Source organism: Borostomias antarcticus (assembly GCF_949987555.1).
Source record: "Borostomias antarcticus genome assembly, chromosome: 6".
Taxonomy (NCBI): domain Eukaryota; kingdom Metazoa; phylum Chordata; class Actinopteri; order Stomiiformes; family Stomiidae; genus Borostomias; species Borostomias antarcticus.
In genome coordinates, this window is record NC_140239.1 from 2,901,958 (window position 1) to 2,922,145 (window position 20,188).

At 46.8% G+C, this 20,188-nt stretch overlaps 1 protein-coding gene across 1 annotated transcript; it reads left to right on the forward strand.

Moving 5' to 3' along the window:
- Positions 1-296: 296 nt before the first annotated feature.
- Positions 297-19,496, forward strand: glt1d1 (glycosyltransferase 1 domain containing 1; the record flags this gene model as incomplete). Its single annotated transcript, XM_084440246.1, has 12 exons — positions 297-364; positions 1,185-1,336; positions 1,477-1,582; positions 2,627-2,678; positions 3,543-3,579; positions 4,121-4,177; positions 10,583-10,681; positions 10,830-10,879; positions 13,073-13,116; positions 14,278-14,398; positions 14,914-15,012; positions 19,240-19,496. The coding sequence occupies 12 exons, from the start codon at positions 297-299 to the stop codon at positions 19,384-19,386; spliced, it is 1,032 nt and encodes a 343-aa protein (XP_084296372.1). The 3' UTR covers positions 19,387-19,496.
- Positions 19,497-20,188: the final 692 nt, after the last annotated feature.

Here is a 20,188-nt window from a genome sequence, read left to right on the forward strand (position 1 = left end):
AACTCTGTGATTTTGAGCAGTTTCTGAAGCTAGTGTTTACGCTCGCAATTGTATGTATGTCCCGCCCACCGTATTATTTTCACACACAGCCATTGGCTAGAACGGTTACATTGTGTCAGTCATTGGTCGACGGAGACACTCTGACGTAGTGACGCTACTTTGTAACGTTCGAGTTGATGAAACGACACAACACCAGGCACGAGACTACAGCACTTGAGTTACATGTGCAGTTTGCACTTTTATCGCAATTAGCGATTGGAAATCCTCGTTAAGTGTTTTATACTCATGGTGTCGATATGAAACTGCTATTCCTAGCGTGCCTCAGTCCAAAGACTGGGAACTGCACCACAGCTGAGCGAATAAGGTAACGTTAATGTGGATTAGGAAGTAGCTGAGTAGTAATTGAATAATGGTGCGTTCGTTTGTGGTCGGAGGTGGCAAGTCGCAAGTGGGAAAATACCACCTCCGACCTGTGTGCATTCGAGCTATATACCATTATATCACAGTTACCTAGTTATATCTATATACCATTATATCACAGTTACCTAGTTATATCTATATACCATTATATCACAGTTACCTAGTTATATCTATATACCATTATATCACAGTTACCTAGTTATATCTATATACCATTATGTCACAGTTACCTAGTTATATCTATATACCATTATATCACAGTTACCTAGTTATATCTATATACCATTATATCACAGTTACCTAGTTATATCTATATACCATTATATCACAGTTACCTAGTTATATCTATATACCATTATATCACAGTTACCTAGTTATATCTATATACCATTATATCACAGTTACCTAGTTATATCTATATACCATTATATCACAGTTACCTAGTTATATCTATATACCATTATATCACAGTTACCTAGTTATATCTATATACCATTATATCACAGTTATCTAGTTATATCTAGTGCATTCGAGCAACTGGGGGCTGAGAAACATCCGAATTTGTGACGAGGAAGTGCGAGTTCATGCTGTGTTTTATTTAATCATTCCTAGTAGCAAGTCGCAATTTGCCACCTCCCAGTTATAAACGAACGCACCATAACAAACAAACAAACATGTCTTGATGGCTGATACACAAAAGGCAGTCACAGGTGCTCTGCATGGACGCGTCATGGCTTTCTTAACCGTGTGTTGTGTGATTTCAGAGCACATATTGAATCTGCAGGTCACACCTGTGAGCTTCGAGATGTAGCAGACTTCGTGTCCTCGGCCGAGGTGGCGTCCCTTATAGACCAGAGGCCACCTTTCCAGGGGGCCCTTGCTATACACTTGTTCAAAGGAGGCAGGCTTCTCCTAGGTGAAAATGACTCCCTCTTTAAATTTAAGCAGGCTACCCTCCACTGAACCTGACCACATATTCAGTATGAGTCTTACAAGAAGTACCCCGCATTTATTGAAAGTGAAGAGGTGTCGTTGTGCCTGTGCTCGTTTGATCAGACACCCACGTGCCCTACGGAGTCATCTTTGGAGGAACAGACATAAATGAAGATGTGAAAGTTGAGCACAAGCGCGTGGTTATGGAGCAGGTGCTGCTGAAAGCCAGGTGACTTATACATAACTCAGTAGATGTATATATTTTTTGAACTATAAGAGAACTATGGGTCATAAGATCAAAGAAACTATCTGCATTTGCTTTACACTTCAAAGCTCCCCCTTGCACTTCACCAGAGCGAGAGTTGAACTAAAGTGAATTAGTTTGTGAGAACAGTCTTATGAATGTCTAATCAAAATGTCCATCATGAAGTGTTCCTACTGCACTACCATATACTAGTCCTGTAGATTCATAGTGAAGTTAAGAGGAGGTTCCCCAGGAATACCAAGCACAGAGAGGTGTGAGAAAGGGAAGAGGGGATTACTATGAAGTACCACTAGGAGACCTTAGGGTCGGGATTACCGGCACGAAACAAAGTGAGTTTGAACCATCTCAACAGGGAAGCTGACCTCAGCTGTGCTGCTTGTTCAGTTTTCTCGCTGCCATTCCTGATATCATTCATATCTGGGTCCATATACTTTCTTTCAGTCTTTTGTGTCTTCAAGATGAAGGGTGTTGTTTGATTTTACTGTCAGCAAGACTCCTATCCAGTGAGTCTAAAGGGGTAATTGCCTCTCGGGAGCGCCAGTGTCATCTGAGTTTCATATCTTCAGACATCGTAGTCAGAGCCCTCCCTGTTACACTGTCTTCACACAAACCTTGATCATAGAATTCAGTCACCCAATAGCTTGTTGGGCCGTTTCACAATAAAGAAAAATCACACCAGTGTCTTTTTCAACATTCCCTTTTGTATTCGTCGTATACTTGTTCATCCTGAGATCCTCTCTTCTCAAACCATAATCAGCTTTTCCACCCTCACCCATACCGTATCCACATGGAGGTGAGGTTTTTGTGGAGTTACTGTCATATGCCAACAGATTGACCCGTTGTCAAATGTGTATTTTTTATTATTATTTATTTATTTATTATAAAATAATGTCTTGTATGGAATGGATGGCATCCTTCATGTCATTGCTGAAAATATATTCATAATTACTGCATGGATGCCGATAACACCATCTCTAGTAATTGGAATTTATTTTGTTTTCGGATCAGGTTTGCTGTTGCATTTACTAACAAAATGAAAGAAGAGGCAGAAGTTTTTTTGGTATGATTTTTCAACTGTTTTCATTCCTATTCTTACTGTATTCTTACTACTCGCATGGCTTGTTTAGAGATGAAGGCAATCAAGTTTAGACAAGTAGTAATGGTGGTGATCAAAGATGACATTTCACACCGTGAAAGGATTCTCACAGAATGTCAGGCACTTTCGATATAATATTTGGTATAATACCCGTGTCTGTTGCAGTGGCTTACAGTAACATGCCTCCTTAAAAAAGCACAACAACTCTTGAGGTCCTTGAAGAGGGACATTCTTCCCACTTCCAATTTACAGAGCAGCAAGAGACAGCATGGAGCTAACTGCCTCCATAAATTAAACAAGGGTTTTACTGCTGAAGACACAATACCATTTCCCCTGTCTCATGATACAGTGGCATTAAAACAATATTACCATGTTTTATTTTCAGATTAGATGCCACCCCTGGGGTGTAGAGAGAGGCGAATGCAACACTTTATCTTGATCAGTTAGCTCTGACGGTGCAAGCAGAGGGAGATGGTGGTGCAGGTTTTTTATTGAGACAGAAAGCACACATTGGCGGGTGGATCTAGCCTGTCTCTGTGATAACATCCAGTCCATTTCATTTCCATCAGTTCTGATTTAGACTCTGTCCCCCTTCTCTGGGTCGCTGTGACCCAATTCGCCCCAAGTTTAATAAGAGAAAATCTTGACAATGTGTTTTGATTGTGCATACAGTACAGTAGCTGCCAAAAAATTCAATCTGGTCACCACCAAATGTAATATAATGCACTGTGTAAGGTTGCACAGTTTGATATGCAACATTGAACAGGGTTTCCTGATGTATCCTGCGCTATAATGTACTTGACACTTGCTTTGTTTTCATTTCCCTAGCTTCCCCAGAGCAGCAAAATGTACGTCCAGCCCCAAGGTAAGCTGTAGAGGAAGACATATTCACTGTCCATTCATTAACTGTGCATCCCTGAGTAAGAACTTCCCTCCAATAACGCACGGCAGTACAAATGATCCATGAAGCTGCAGTGCTAATTGAGTCTTTAGCCATCAAGGGGGCTGGAGCTGCTGTACTTGATTTACACCCAGTTTGTGTGTCGAACAGGAAGTCCTGGCTAATATACAGTATAATATTGGATGCTATGCAACGGTAGCTTTTCTATACAGTACCTCAAAATATCTGAATAATGATGTAGAGTGTTGCTTTTTTTTGTACAGAGAAAGAAAATATGATGAAATATGACATTGAGAAAGCCAGGAACGTTAGTATTCATAATTAATCGACGAAGATTTGAACTGACCTTACCGCAGACTTGCTGTAATGTAACTGTATAGAGACGCATGAGGAGACCTGCCATGTTTAGATCATGGATAGGGCAAATACCTAAACATGGCCGCATCCTCCCTTACATTCTCTCTCTCCCTCTCTCTCTCTCTTTCTCTCCTCTTTTATGAGAAAGGAATCAAAACAGAGGTGGCCGATGGCTTCTGCTGGAGGGACTTCCTGCAGAGCTCAGGTACTGTTGTAGCGGGGCCTGTCACACTCTCTCATTTTAAACCCCAAACGTCCAGACAGTTTAGAGATGACTGTGTTTTTCCCGTGATCTGTACTGTCCCCCTCCTCTCTCTAATGTGAATGAAATTCAAGTCTCACCACTGTGTTTTGTTTTCCTACTTGACTGTTGTTCTAACTTTGTAGTTCGTTCCTCTAGAATCAGTCTGTTAAAACTACAAATTCTTCCTGTGTGACATCACTTCCCTGTCCTCTTCATCCTGAAACTGTCACTTCCTTTTTCACGTTATAAACTATCGCCTTCCTCCCCAGTGACTCACTCAGCCCGGATTCACTTCCTGTGCTCGAGTCCGAATTTGCAAATCGTAACATAGAATAAACTATTGTCTTTGTTTGAAACCAGCTTGACCGACCACTCGGCGTGTTCTGTGAAATCTAAACTAAACCAAGTAAGATTTTTCATTTACACTAACCGCCCCCCCCCCCGCCCCCCATCTCCCCCTGGCTCCTCCAATCTCCCCCTGGCTCCTCCCATCTCCCCCTGGCTCCTCCCATCTCCCCCTGGCTCCTCCCAGCCCGCGTTCAGTCTTGCGCTCTCCATTTCTCCTCTTCCTTCTCTTCTAGCGGCTTCTTCCTTCTCTTCTAGCTGCTGTCCGACCACCACACTAAATGCGTGTCATCACTCAGTGGCTTCCCCCACGCACAGTCTCCACTCTGAGGTGGACGTGCATTGTGGGATTCTGGGTCCAACACCAGTTGATGAATAGCTTCCTGGCACCAGTCCATTTGTCACTATAGTTCTGGTGCCGGTAATACTGATTGCCAACACTCCCTTCCTCACTCAGTGAACACGGAATAGACTATTGTGTTTTTCGACAAGTTTAATAAAGCCACTGCTAATTGCCGATTCGGGAGGAGGGGCGTGTCAAATTGTTGCCTATAATTAATTAACCGTCTTTTGTAACGCTCTTTCTTTTTCTATATACTCGTCGTCACTGTAAACGAGGGCAACCTCAGTGTCCTTCGAGTTTAAATAAAGGTCATTGAATTGAATAGAATTTTCTCTTTTTTGGCGTTGCTCTTTATTCTGAGGGGCCCTATCGGTGGCCTATAAATGGCCAACAACTATTAACTATTATTATATCAACTGCAACTCGAATGATTACAACAACTGGTTATGGTTCAGGTTAATGGATAGTTATGGTTGCTGAATGTGTATTGATAGGTAGTTGAACGTTACACATCATCTATAAGGGGCCCTTCAACATGAAGTAGCAGCGTTTTTCTTTTTACTAAAACAAACAAATTGATGTTTGATGCCGTTGCTCCACGTTGTTCTATTTCCTTCTTATTGAACCCTGACACGCTGTGGCCCAATATCCGTTCCCAGAATAATTTATTATGGGCTATATCCGTTTCTCACTCTTCTCAGACGCAGTAAAACGAGCTAGCAGAATCGAATCGATGCCGCCAGTGTCTATAAAAGAGATCAATCCCGTAGCCTTCCTGTCAACACTGGTCTCCTCCTTGTCTTCTTCTCACACACACACACACACACACACACACACACACACACACACACACACACACACACACACACACACACACACACACACTCACAGTGGGGGACACTTTCTTACCCATCTGTTCCCCCTCTCCTGGTCAGATCTTTATCTTGTTTTCATTTGGTTGTATTTTGTTTCCTTCAAATTAAGCATTTATATGAAACTTTTTATGAATGTGGGATAAACCCCTTGAGATGTAACATCTCGTTTACGAGGGGTGTCCCACACAAATACACAACACAACACAAACAGGACAATCCGATGTACAACACTGACAAAACAGAAACAGCATGTGACAAGGACAACAATGAACAACCTTAGTCTCAACATGAAATAAAAACAGAAGAAGAAAGAGGATCAGTCTAAAGAGTGGGGGACACTTCTGACCTATCTGTTCTCCCTCTCCTGGTCAGATCTTTCTCTTGTGTTCGTGTGTGTGTGTGTGTGTGTGTGTGTGTGTGTGTGTGTGTGTGTGTGTGTGTGTGTGTGTGTGTGTGTGTGTGTGTGTGTGTGTGTGTGTGTGGGTGGGGCTTGGAGACAGTGAACTTAAAGAGCTGCACCCCGGGTATGAGAGAGACCTTCTCTCTAAAACTTGACAGAGGCAAGAAATTCCAGCAACCTGATTGAAGATGTGTGTGTGTGTGTGTGTGTGCGTGCGTGTGTGTGCACGTGAATGTGTGTGTGTGCGCGCGTGTGAGTGTGTGTGTGCGTGCATGCCTGTGTGCGTGTGTGGTTTCAGGCATTCCAGCAGCCTGATTGAAGATGTATGTGTGTGTGTGTGGGGGGGGTGTGTGTGTGTGGGGGTGTGTGTGTGAATGCGTGTGTGGTTTCAGGCATTCCAGCAGGCTGATTGTACTGTAGATGTGTGTGTGTGTGTGTGTGTGTGTGTGTGTGTGTGTGTGTGTGTGTGTGTGTGTGTGTGCGTGAATGCGTGTGTGGTTTCAGGCATTCCAGCAGGCTTATTGTACTGTAGATGTGTGTGCGCGTACGTGCGTGTGTGTGTGTTTGTGTGTCTGTGTGTGTGTGTGCGTGTGTGCGTGAGTGCGTGTGGTTTCAGTCATTCCAGCAGCCTGATTGTACTGTAGATGTGTGTGCGCGTACGTGCGTGCGTGTGTGTGTGTGCGTGTGTGCGTGCGTGAGTGCGTGTGGTTTCATTCCAGCAGGCTGATTGAAGATGTGTGTGTAGTTTGGTTGTCATCAAACCTCTGAGGCCAGGGAACACAGCGTCAGGATCCAGAGTCTGTCACTCCACCATCAAAGGCACCTCGTAGAGTGTGTGTGTGTGTGTGTGTGTGTGTGTGTGTGGGTGTGTGTGCCCCCTGCTGTGCACTGTGGGTGGGATGGGAGAGTACACAGGTTCAGGGCTTCTTCCTCTTCTTCTTCTTCTTCTTCCTCTTCTTCCTCCTCTTCTACTTCTTCTGCTTCTTCTTCGTGTGGGCTAGGTGTCGTGTCCTCTCCTGATGGTCCTTCGGGGGGCTGGGTGCTCCAAGGTGGAGCAGAAGGTAGATGGGGCTGTCCAGAGGGAACACCCGTAGCACCAAGATCCTTTATTTACCATTTAAGAGTTAGAACCAAAACCATAGGCTATTATCTCGGCCTTTCTTGTGTCAAAAGGTATTCAGTTATAATGTTTTATTTTTTTTACTTACTTTTTTTTTTTTTACTTACTTATTTTCCTTTTTTCTTGTTCAGGTCAACTGGAAATTAGTAATTTTGTATAGAACGTGTTGACAGATTATTTTACTGGAAATGTCAGTTTGAGCTAAATTCTGTTGAGATGATGCTTGGAAGCTCGGTGTTTCAGAAGCTTCATCTTAGCCTCTGTGCTCGGTGTGTGTCTGCTGACGTAATGACAGCATCCACGGAATACACACACACACAGAAATACACACAGAAATACACACACACACAGAAATGACAAGGTGCTACACACGTGTCCCTCAAGATCAAAGGCAGGGGAACAAAAGGGTTTCTTTCTTCTTCTTCTTTTTTTACACCTGATTACAGCGGGAACTGGCGAAAAACAAACATTTGCTTTTGGCACAACAGACGTCTTGTCCAATCCAATTCCTAAGGAAGATTAATAGCGTTCAAGTCTTTGAGACGATTCTTTATTTGATTTCCAAATGTTTGTGAGTACGTTTTCACAGCTCCCTCCCTTTCTTCCCCTGTCTCTAGATTTGAAGTAGCGAGTGACTGTTCACCCTAACCGACAGCTATCGTCATCGTTAGATCGGGGATCATTAAAGCCTCAATCTATCCATGTCTATTTAGATCTAAGGGCTGGTTCGGCTCAGGACAAATCGAACGCAGGCCTGTTATTTCTCTATCGCGTCACCGGCCATTTCACCAGGCCCTTCCAAGCTGCCAGAGAGTCACTTAAAGGGGACCAGATTGTTGATTTTCCCCAAGGACAGTTTGGGGATGGAGAATGTAAATAAAGGAACAAGGATCCACCCCCCCATCCCACCCCCCTGATGCACAAACTACCGTAATTCAATCCCTCTCACGGCTGCACTGCTTCCACAGCGCCGTGTCCTTCCTGACGTCTAAATAAAGCTTTGTGATCCAAAATCCAGACGCGTGCTGACCTCGTCTCACTCTGTGTGTCGACACGGTACAGTAAAGATACACGCGTTTTTATTAGGATGCGCTCTCAAAGCTGTGCTCTCATCCCTGTCCTGCACTCTCATCCCTGTCCTGCGCTCTCATCCCTGTCATGCGTCCTCATCCCATCCCTGTCCTGTGTTCTCATCCCTGTCCTGCGCTCTCATCCTTGTCCTGTGTTCTCATCCCTGTCCCTCGTTCTCATCCCATCCCTGTCCTGTGTTCTCATCCCTGTCCTGCGCTCTCATCCCTGTCATGCGTCCTCATCCCTGTCCTGCGCTCTCATCCCTGTCCTGCACTCTCATCCCTGTCCCTCGTTCTCATCCCATCCCTGTCCTGTGTTCTCATCCCTGTCCCTCGTTCTCATCCCATCCCTGTCCTGTGTTCTCATCCCTGTCCTGCACTCTCATCCCTGTCCCTCGTTCTCATCCCATCCCTGTCCTGTGTTCTCATCCCTGTCCCTCGTTCTCATCACATCCCTGCCATGCGCTCTCATCCCTGTCCACTAGGAGCTGGGGTCGTGACCGACACAAACGTTTCTGTTCTGACCTGTGAAGACGCTCGGTAATAGCATTAGCGTAGCGGCGTTAGCCCTGTGATCAGGCCCCTCCCCCTCTCGCCCTCCGAGCCACCAGGAGGGGATTTCAGTCGGGCTCCACGCGCACTAAGACTCGCTGCAATGCCGTCTGTCTCTGCTGTTTGTTTGTTTTTCTGTCTCTCGCTTGTTTGTTGTTGTTGTTGTTTGTTTGTTTTTTTCACGTGCGTCTCCACGCATGTGTTTCTGTATTTGTGCTGTATAGGGTTGTTTAGGAATGCATAGCATCCATCTTCAAAACAATATTGTTATCATTGGCCAATGAATATGACTGATAAATTAGGGAATTAGTGTGGTTGGTTTGGGTGAAACACAAGATAATGATATCCTCCCTGTCCACTCTGCCTGACTGACTAACAGAATCACCTCAGAGAGCACAAGAGGATTTACTGTTTGACTTCGCTGTTGTTTCTCAATATATCAAAAAGCATCGGATTACTTGTTGGTGTCAGAATCACTTCAATTCTAAAGTAGGCCTCTCATGCACAGTCCAACTAATCCACTCAAGATGGTTTACGTCAACTTCAAATGACTTCGTATACTCCCTGAGTATGCAGTATGTGTCGCTCACTGTTTGCCGGTTTAGGGGAGCACCATGTGGAAGTGGGGCCAATAGGATCAGTATTAACCCAGAGGGGCATGTGGGCCGTATGACCCTTCAAGTAAGTCAGTAAGTCATCCTTAAGCCCCCCATGCTGGACAGCAGGAGCGGAAAGTAGCCTCAGCTTGGACTTCTATCCCTGCGACGACACACTCCTATACTTACCAGGTTGTTTTTGAAGAGTACAGTTGCTATCTGATGACAATTTACTTCCACTTGTAAGCGGCCTCAATCAATCAATCAATCAAAGCTTTATTTGTAGAGCGCATTTCATACCCAGAGGCAACACAATGCGCTTTACAGAGAACAAGCCTAGGCCTAATTTTCTTTTTGCATGGCAAAAGTCTGTGAGCCAGCCATGACATCCTGACCCTGTGTCGACCTCACAATCCCTGAAACGACAAAGAGCAGCTTGACCCCTGACCCCTGCTTCCCTACGTCAGCCGGTGACGCCCGCCTGAGGTCACAGGCTGCTGACAGGCTCGTGAGTCAGACCGTTGCGGCTTCAGGTCTGTGTTGTCGGGGTCAGGGGTCACGGTGGCTTGGCAGGCCAGGCCTGGAACGGTAGGTAGCTGGCAGAGGGTACCCCCACCAACCAGTCTGCCCAACAATCTGGGCAAAGAGCATGAACGTTGGGCGATCTGGAAGAAGAGCAGATTAGGTTTGCGTGTGTCTCATTTAAGGCCAGATTAATGAAACCACTGATATGATGTGATATTGAGTCAATCAATTTTAATTAAGACCCAGGGATCCACTCCCAGGCATATATTTGGTGTACTTCTATCAAATAGGGGGGGGGGGTCTTTACTTGTTTTGTTTGGACGTCTCACAAGTGTCTCCCCCGGTGTTTTTAAACAGACCACTCGCTCGCGCTGTGTTTTCCCCTTAATAATTATGTGAGAGCATTAGTCACTGCTGTCTTGTTTTCTCCATGACCTTGGGTGATGAATTGCTTCCATTATCTCCCGATGTACTTCCCCGTGTTCATTATACGGTGTTGTGGTGTCCCGGTGGGTGTCCTGTTTGTCCGTCTGTCCCCAGGGGTGAGCGCGGGGGACGCGGAGGAGCTGTGCGTGTTCCTGCTGATCTGCGGCCTGAGACGAGTGAAGGACCCGCTCTACTTGCTGGAGGCCTTCTCAGGTATGAGGTCTGATTTAAAGGTACGGCGTCTCAACGCGGCCGCCGGGACCGTCACAGATAATCACAACAACCGCCGACTTTTTTTCCGTCGAGGCGGGTAGATGTCCTCAGGCGTGGATGACATCGCTGACGACGGTTTCTCTTTCAGAATGGCACAGCACGAACCCCCTGGCGCTGCTCATCGTCATCGGACCGAAGGTGAGAGGTCGCGACGGGATGCGAGCGGTCGTGCGGCGGTGAGGTCGACCTCGTGTGCCCGCCTGCCTAGCGCGCCGTGTGTCGTCGGCAGCACCGGGGTAGCGCGGGTCCAGGGTGAATCTAATTGGATGTAGCAGAGTTGACGGCGTTAGCGGGCGGCGTGCGGGAGTAACTGGCGGCGTGCGGAGCTGCTCGCCAGCGGAGGCGAGCGGGCCGTTCCCACGGCGACGCCCGCCCGCCAGCTCAGTGTGGCGCAGAGCGGCCGCCGCAGGAGCACCAGGACACCTGCCGGGTCAGATTACAGCCAATGGGTGGAGGTTCCGTCCCGGGGTCAGAGGTCAGCTCTGTGCCCCAGGGTCTAGGAAAGATGTGTGCCAGCTCTGAATCTCTGACACTCACACAGAGGCCGTCTTTGAGATTTCTCAGAATGTAAAGTGCACTATAAATAACCTTTATTATTATTATTATTATAATTATTATTATGTCTATAGGAAGGATGGGAAGGGAGATGATTATAGCAGCACCATTCTATAAGAGCTCTATGAACGGTCGCTGTCATTCCACTTGAAGTTCAGAAACGCAACGGCCTGCACTTATATGGCACCTTTCTACCTTAATGAAAGCGCTTCACACTGGCCTCGCATTCGCCCAATCACACACAGTCACACACCAATGGCGGCAGCTGCCATGCAAGGTGCTATCCTGCTCTTTGGGAGCAATTTAGGGTTCAGTGTCTTGCTCAAGGACACGTCGACATATGGACAGGAGGAGCCGGGAATCGAACTGCCGACCCTGCGGTTATTGGACGACCCGCTCTACCTCCTGAGCCATAGCCGCCCCGATAATTTGGTTTAAAAAAAAATAAAAAATGTATACAACCGCTATTGTAGAGACGAGAGGTTGTCCTAGCCTCTCCACTGAATTTATCGAACTGTTTCAAATTCAAATATTGATCCTGAACAAGGCACTGCAGACTAAAGACAATGTGTTGTCTACCTAACTTTACTCCGACTTTGTGTTACTTTTTGTTGGCCATGCGTCTCTAAGACAGCGGATACCTTTCTTGACAAAGGTAGAGTATGTTCTGTTTTGGAGTTGTTCAAAGGCATGTTGAGTAGAGTTGACCTGGGGCGCCCACTGTCTGCTGCTGTTTTACATGTGCTACGCTGTGCTTTGATTTCTCATCTGAGAACGAGATTCGCTGAAAGCAAAGCAGATCCGTCAGTGTTTCATGTCGACCCACATCAAATCTGTCACAGCGGTGTTGTGGTGTTTTGCTTGATCTTTCAAGATATCAAAGCAACAACACCATACCTGCCTCTCCCTTGCTGAATCAACTACTCTAGTGATTCAGTGGATTGTTATTGATAATCATAATTTAGGAGAGTAACTTTATAGCCAGGAAAGTGCTTTAGATGGTACAGTAGCCTTTTTCCATTCGGGCAATTCCCTTCTCTGAAATGCTTGTACAGCATTTCTGTATCTCATCGTTAATTACTGTAATAATTACTGTAAGTTGTTATTATCTAGTGTCCTGGAATTGAATTGTGAGATTAGTTCAGTCTTACATTCATGTGTGTGTGTGTGTGTGTGTGTGTGTGCGCGTGTGTGTACTGTATTACATTGAGTAATAGATCATATAGGCATGATTGCTATTAAAATAGCACAGATGGATGATAATCACATATTCTCTCTCTTCTGCTTTGGCAGTATTTCTGTACATGAATCCTAGATTACTCTCTTGATGTTCAGCGTTCCCTAGTCAGATATTTTTGTATTTATACACATGCATAGAACATCACATTACGATTTAGAAAAAGCACTAAGCATGAAAACAAAAGAAAAGAAAGGAACAGCTTGCTTGGCAGCGTCTTTGACCTAAATTGCTTTGCTAGGACCTTTAAGTGAAGCAGGCTAATGCATGCAAATCCCACATCACAATTAATCAGATTGGGCGCCCGCCCCACCCTGACCCCAATCTCTCAAAATACGGGATTTTGCAGAGAATGTTTTGGCCGTGTTAGAAAATACGCCCTATGATGGTTTTATCCTATGGTCCCGATTCAGCCATCGCTGGCATTATTTCATGGACGGATATCTGAAACAATGTTAAGAAAGTGACACATTTTACACAGTACACACCAGTTATTTGATCTCAAACTAAGATGTTTTTTTTCTGTTTTTTCCTGTCAGATTGATCCGGTGCTTACTGCAGAAGTAGAGGCAGTAACTAACAGGTAAAGCCGTTCCCCAAGTCTTGGTTCTGCCAAATAGATGCTTTTCTCCTGTGAGAAGCTGTCTGTTTATCCCACGTTGGACGAGAGAGCATGAACACACTTCTTCTGTCTGCTGTATTAGCAGGATGCAAATGTAAGGCTGCGCTAGATTTGTCAGGACTCTCTCATCCTCAGAGCCCATGTATGCTCAGGGAACAGGAGTTTTTCTGGAGGGAACAGGAGGTTTTCGGGAGGGAACAGGAGTTTTTCGGGAGAGAACAGGAGTTTTTCAGGAGGGAACAGGAGTTGTTCGGGAGGGAACAGGAGTTTTTGGGGAGGGAACAGGAGTTTTTGGGGAGGGAACAGGAGTTTTTGGGGAGGGAACAGGAGTTTTTGGGGAGGGAACAGGAGTTTTTCTGGAGGGAACGGGAGTTTTTCGGGAGGGAACGGGAGTTTTTCTGGAGGGAACGGGAGTTTTTCTGGAGGGAACAGGAGTTTTTCGGGAGGGAACAGGAGTTTTTCGGGAGGGAACAGGAGTTTTTCGGGAGGGAACAGGAGTTTTTTGGGAGGAAACAGGAGTTTTTTGGGAGAGAACAGGAGTTTTTCGGGAGGGAACAGGAGTTTTTCGGGAGGGAACAGGAGTTTTTCGGGAGGGAACAGGAGTTTTTCGGGAGGGAACAGGAGTTTTTCGGGAGGGAACAGGAGTTTTTCGGGAGGGAACAGGAGTTTTTCTGGAGGGAACAGGAGTTTTTCGGGAGAGAACGGGAGTTTTTCGGGAGGGAACGGGAGTTTTTCGGGAGGGAACGGGAGTTTTTCGGGAGGGAACGGGAGTTTTTCGGGAGGGAACAGGAGTTTTTCGGGAGAGAACAGGAGTTTTTCGGGAGAGAACAGGAGTTTTTTGGGAGGGAACAGGAGTTGAACAGGAGTTTTTCTGGAGGGAACAGGAGTTTTTCGGGAGGGAACAGGAGTTTTTCCGGAGGGAACAGGAGTTTTTCGGGAGGGAACAGGAGTTTTTCGGGAGGGAACAGGAGTTTTTCTGGAGGGAACAGGAGTTTTTCGGGAGGGAACAGGAGTTTTTCGGGAGGGAACAGGAGTTTTTCGGGAGGGAACAGGGCCAGCTCCCCGCACCCGTCACTCCTGCTTAGCCTCCGATGTGGTTCCTCTGCTGCTGTGTTCCTCCAGGTCAGCGGGGGTCTTCCTGGCCCAGGAGAGGAGCCAGGAGGAGCTCCACGCGGCCATGAGGAGGTCCTTCGCCGTGGTCAACAGCTCCGTCTCAGAGGGCATGTCGGCCGCCATCTTAGAGGTGAACGGGAACATGTTTGCGGGGTCGTATGGGTCTGTCTCAACAATGTCTGTATCAAGAATAGCAACAGTGTCACAAAAATTCACACAGACATACAGTAATCACTGCCCGGAAATCAAATGTATGTATTATTTAAACTATTTAAACTATTTTATGTAGTATATCATGTCACGCAAAGCTCCTCGGAGGCATAAATATTTGTGTCTTCACCTCTTGTGCTTGTACTATAGTATTATCTGACCACTTAAAGAGCAATTACAAGAACAAATGACTCGTCTACTATCCATTCCTCTCACCGAGCAAGGCTGCAGTTATGTTACCAGACGTGTGTTTTAAACACTGTAGATTAAGACAATCCACAGGAGGCTTGAACACTGATTACAATGTGAGAATGTTCTACATCCTGCCAAAGAGGTAGTAGGTCTGTACAAGCAAATACGATATGGCTTACATTACGTGTGTGTGTGTGTGTGTGTGTATGTGTTTGTGTGTGTGTGTGTGTGTGTGTGTTGCAGGCCATGGATCTGGGGGTGCCTGTCCTGGCCAGGAACATCCCCGGGAACGCAGCCGTGGTGCAGCATGAGGTCAACGGTCTGTTGTTCTCCTCCCCTGAGGTACCGAGGACAGACGTCTGTTGTTCTCCTCTCCTGAGGTACCGAGGACAGACGGTCTGTTGTTCTCCTCTTCTGAGGTACCGAGGACAAACGGTCTGTTGTTCTCCTCTCCTGAGGTACCGAGGACAGACGGTCTGTTGTTCTCCTCCCCTGAGGTACCGAGGACAGACGGTCTGTTGTTCTCCTCCCCTGAGGTACCGAGGACAGACGGTCTGTTGTTCTCCTCCCCTGAGGTACCGAGGACAGACGTCTGTTGTTCTCCTCCCCTGAGGTACCGAGGACAGACGGTCTGTTGTTCTCCTCCCCTGAGGTACCGAGGACAGACAGTCTGTTGTTCTCCTCTTCTGAGGTACCGCGGACAGACGGTCTGTTGTTCTCCTCTCCTGAGGTACCGCGGAGAGACGGTCTGTTGTTCTCCTCTCCTGAGGTACCGAGGACAGACGGTCTGTTGTTCTCCTCCCCTGAGGTACCGCGGAGAGACGGTCTGTTGTTCTCCTCTTCTGAGGTACCGAGGACAGACGTCTGTTGTTCTCCTCTTCTGAGGTACCGAGGACAGACGGTCTGTTGTTCTCCTCTCCTGAGGTACCGAGGACAGACGGTCTGTTGTTCTCCTCTTCTGAGGTACCGAGGACAGACGGTCTGTTGTTCTCCTCCCCTGAGGTACCGAGGACAGACGGTCTGTTGTTCTCCTCCCCTGAGGTACCGAGGACAGACGTCTGTTGTTCTCCTCTTCTGAGGTACCGAGGAGAGACGGTCTGTTGTTCTCCTCTCCTGAGGTACCGAGGACAGACGGTCTGTTGTTCTCCTCTCCTGAGGTACCGAGGACAGACGGTCTGTTGTTCTCCTCTCCTGAGGTACCGAGGACAGACGGTCTGTTGTTCTCCTCTTCTGAGGTACCGAGGACAGACGGTCTGTTGTTCTCCTCTCCTGAGGTACCGAGGACAGACGGTCTGTTGTTCTCCTCTCCTGAGGTACCGAGGACAGACGGTCTGTTGTTCTCCTCTCCTGAGGTACCGAGGACAGACGGTCTGTTGTTCTCCTCTTCTGAGGTACCGAGGACAGACGGTCTGTTGTTCTCCTCCCCTGAGGTACCGAGGACAGACGGTCTGTTGTTCTCCTCTCCTGAGGTACCGAGGACAGACGGTCTGTTGTTCACCTCTTCTGAGGTACCGAGGACAGACGGTCTGTTGTTCACCTCTTCTGAGGTACCGAGGACAGACGGTCTGTTGTTCTCCTCTTCTGAGGTACCGAGGACAGACAGTCTGTTGTTCTCCTCTCCTGAGGTACCGAAGACCACTGTGTCAGAGCCTCAGTCTTTTAATCAAGAGAAGACCACTGTGTCAGAACCTCAGTCTCACCATCATCAAGATTACCCTTTTGTTGTGTCCATTGGGAATATCCAAATGTGCAACATTAGCCGAAATGACAACTCAATGTTATTCATCTAATGTCGTCCAAGGTGGAGGAAGTAAGATTGTGTCTAGAGGGGTGTGGGGTTCAGTGAGCACGGTCTAGAGGGGTGTGGGGTTCAGTGAGCACGGCCGGTCCATAGGGAGCAGACTGATGACAGCCTGTCCGCTGAACTGCACAGCGATGTAATTCCCGTCAGCAGTGAGGCAAGTGCAGAAATAAAGCTCTTGGGAGGCCGGTTGAACCGAATGCTTAGAGAGGTGTGATGCCAAAAAGACCACGCAGTCGGTCCAGTAGAGGGCCGGCGAGTTTAGCCAGGCTGAGCCCAGAGGGGGGGGGGCTCTCACAGATGGCCGCCAGGACCAGGGGCCGCTAAACCCTGACCTTTGACCTCTGATGGGCTTCAATTACAACTGTCTCAGTCAAGGCTTTCTTTATTACTTTCTCTATCGCTCTATTAACTATTAACTTCTGATAAATAAAAAAGCACTTTATTTGTATAGCACCTTTCATATAATGCAGCTCAAAGTGCTTTACAACAATGAAATTGCCTGTTCAGAGTGCCTTGCATAAAAATAGTCATAAAATGAACATAAAAACAGGGACAATAAGATGGACGATAAAACCCAATAAAAATAAGATAAATTAATGTGAAATACAACGTTTTAGAAGAAATGCATCAGTAAGCAAGGGCAAAATCATAATCATAGCAGTAATTACACAAGGCAGGCGGTAGCAGTGCAATTACCTTAGACAGTATAAGGCTATTTTCAGCATTGTTTTTATTTATAAATAATTGTTTGTAGCCTACTTCAGTTATGTTTCTAAGGTGAAAAATTATGTTTTCATCACCTTGTTAATGTGGGACTTGAAGCTTAGATCCAAGCCAAGACTAAACCTCTGGTTTAATCCAAGGAGTCCGTTTCCCCACATCTCCAACAGCATATCTCTTTTTGTTTTAGGGCCAATCAGTAGGGTTTCAGTTCTGTCCTCATTTAGCTGTCAGAAATTATTGCACATCCATTTATGTATTGCTAAAAGACAGATAGTAACAGAGTTTATAGCTGCAGCATCGTTTGGCTCAGCAGAGATGTACATACGTTTCCTCCGCATAACTATGGAAACATACATGCTCCCTAATGATGTCCCTGACTGGCAGCATGTATAGTGAGAATAGTAATGGACCAAGGCAGCGTCCTTGTGCAACCCCAAAGCAGGTGTCATGTTCTCAAAGCCTCAGATAGAACCTTCTCCCTTTGATTTATGTTCTGAACCAGTTTAATACAGTCAGAAAGACCAACAGACCTTTCAGCTGGCAGGTCACTCATAACCTGACCTCTACAACTATTACAGGAGATTTACTTAATGTAGCTCATACGACTGCTTGTTTGAGCCTTCTTAGATGAAGAGCCTTTCCAGAAATGTTCCCATCGCTTGAGTGAAGCCTGGGTGCGTTCAAATTCAGCGAACGTTTGCGAACTATTTTCCGTTAGCTTTGTGTTCGCCGCAAACGTTTGCTAACAGAAGCTACCAGTCTGGAGAGGTAGTTCGCCAGTAACGGAACGAGGATCACAATGGACCCAGGCTTACTGGAGATGTGCTCCCATGGGGATTGTTGCGTTTATGCGAACTATTTGCAACGTTCATTAAAAGCCGTTCAAATGTGACCGTTTGGAGAAAACATGTTTACGACGAACGTTCGCCTCTGTTAGCTGAATTTGAACGCAGCCCAGGGCATCTGGCATCGCGTGCTACTCTGGCAGTGGCTGTACCTCAGGCCGCCCACGGGGCTGTGTCCTCCAGGAGAGATTGGCGGCTAAACACAACTGTGGGACGGCTCTTTAGGTCCGCTCTATCAAAGCCTCTTTCTCTCTCTCCAGAGAAACGACTTGCCAGAATCCCAACCAGCCGTACTACGTCTTCACCCTTGCCCAAGGATAGCTTAATTACTCCGTTTTTAATTGCTTGATACTTCTCCTCGTCTCCTCCATCTCTCCCTGGCAGCTGTTCTGTCGGCGTCATTAACTAGCAGCCTGTCGCTGTGTGTGTTCTCTCTCCCCACTCATAAGCAGAGCGGGAGGTGGCGGCAGCTACCGGAATAGGCTGCAAAGGGCCATTGAGCATTTATTTAGAACTAGTCACAGATGTCTAGCAATGCTGTGCATTTAGAATGACTATTTAGCAGTAAGAAAAGCAAACCCCCTATATATAACTTGGTAAACCTCATGACGATCATCAAGATGTTAATTCTTTAACAGGCTCTCCATTCAGAAACTTTATAAAAGTTGAGTAGAATGTTTTGTTTTTGTTAATTAACATGAAGTAGACAACAACAACAACCTGATCAAGACAATGTGAAATGATAGATGAAGGGGTGAAGAAAAAAACACTTATAAACATACAATAATTCAATACATAATACTACACAAACAGATACACACACATACACACAAATGTAACAAAAACAAAACTCTACAGACATAGAATACAATACATAATACACAAACATATACCCATCTAGGTATCCACACACACACACACACACACACACACACACACAAATGAGTGGGCGAAAGCCAGAACATGTGAAGAAAAATTACACACACACACACACATAGATAGATAGACAGACAGACAGACAGACAGACAGACAGACAGACAGACAGACAGACAGACAGACAGACAGACAGACAGACAGATAGATAGATAGATAGATAGATAGATAGACTAGTTATTATTTATTTCTCATAATAGTAAGTGGATGAACATTATATGAGTAGAATGTTTGCCTGTATCTGATCTGAGTGTTCTTGTCAGGAGTTCGTGTTCCTGTCCGAGAGGCTGCTGGAGGACGCTGATCTTCGGGGGCGCATGGTCAGGAACGGGAAGCTCTACGTCCAGGACCACCACAGCCTGGCGCAGGAGAGGGAGGCCTACCAGAGGCTGGTGGAGACCCTGCACTGACCAGACCCCCACCCCGGTCTCCAGCCTGTCTGCCCTCTCCTCCCCTCCACTGACCAGACCCCCACCCCGGTCTCCAGCCTGTCTGCCCTCTCCTCCCCTCCACTGACCAGACCCCCACCCTGACCTCCAGCCTGTCTGCCCTCTCCTCCCCTCCACTGACCAGACCCCCACCCCGACCTCCAGCCTGTCTGCCCTCTCCTCCCCTCCACTGACCAGACCCCCACCCCGACCTCCAGCCTGTCTGCCCTCTCCTCTCCTCTCCTCTCCTCTCCTCTCCTCTCCTCTCCTCTCCTCTCCTCTCCTCTCCTCTCCTCTCCTCTCCTCTCCTCTCCTCTCCTCTCCTCTCCTCTCCTCTCCTCTCCTCTCCTCTCCTCTCCTCTCCTCCCCTCCCCTCTCCTCTCTTCCCTTCCGCTCTCCTTTCAGTAAAACGCCAGCCTGGCTTGGCCTACAGTATACTGTAGCTATGCCCTTACACACACACACACACACACACACACACACACACACACACACACACACACACACACACACACACAAGCCTCTAGACCAAACGGTTGTTTACATTCACGTAACCCTAACATCAGATAGCGCTGGAAGAAGGGGGAGGTGGACGCCCCCATAAAGGGAAGAATATCTTTAATGATCCTGTTACACCCGTGTCCTTATTCCAACATTTGTCAACCTCTCAGGTTTTAAAACGACGTCTCGGAACAATTCACACAGCACAATCTAACACAATCAGCCAGCACTGTGCCACATGACCCTATCAACCAAAGATCTCATTGGTAATTGATGTGCAATA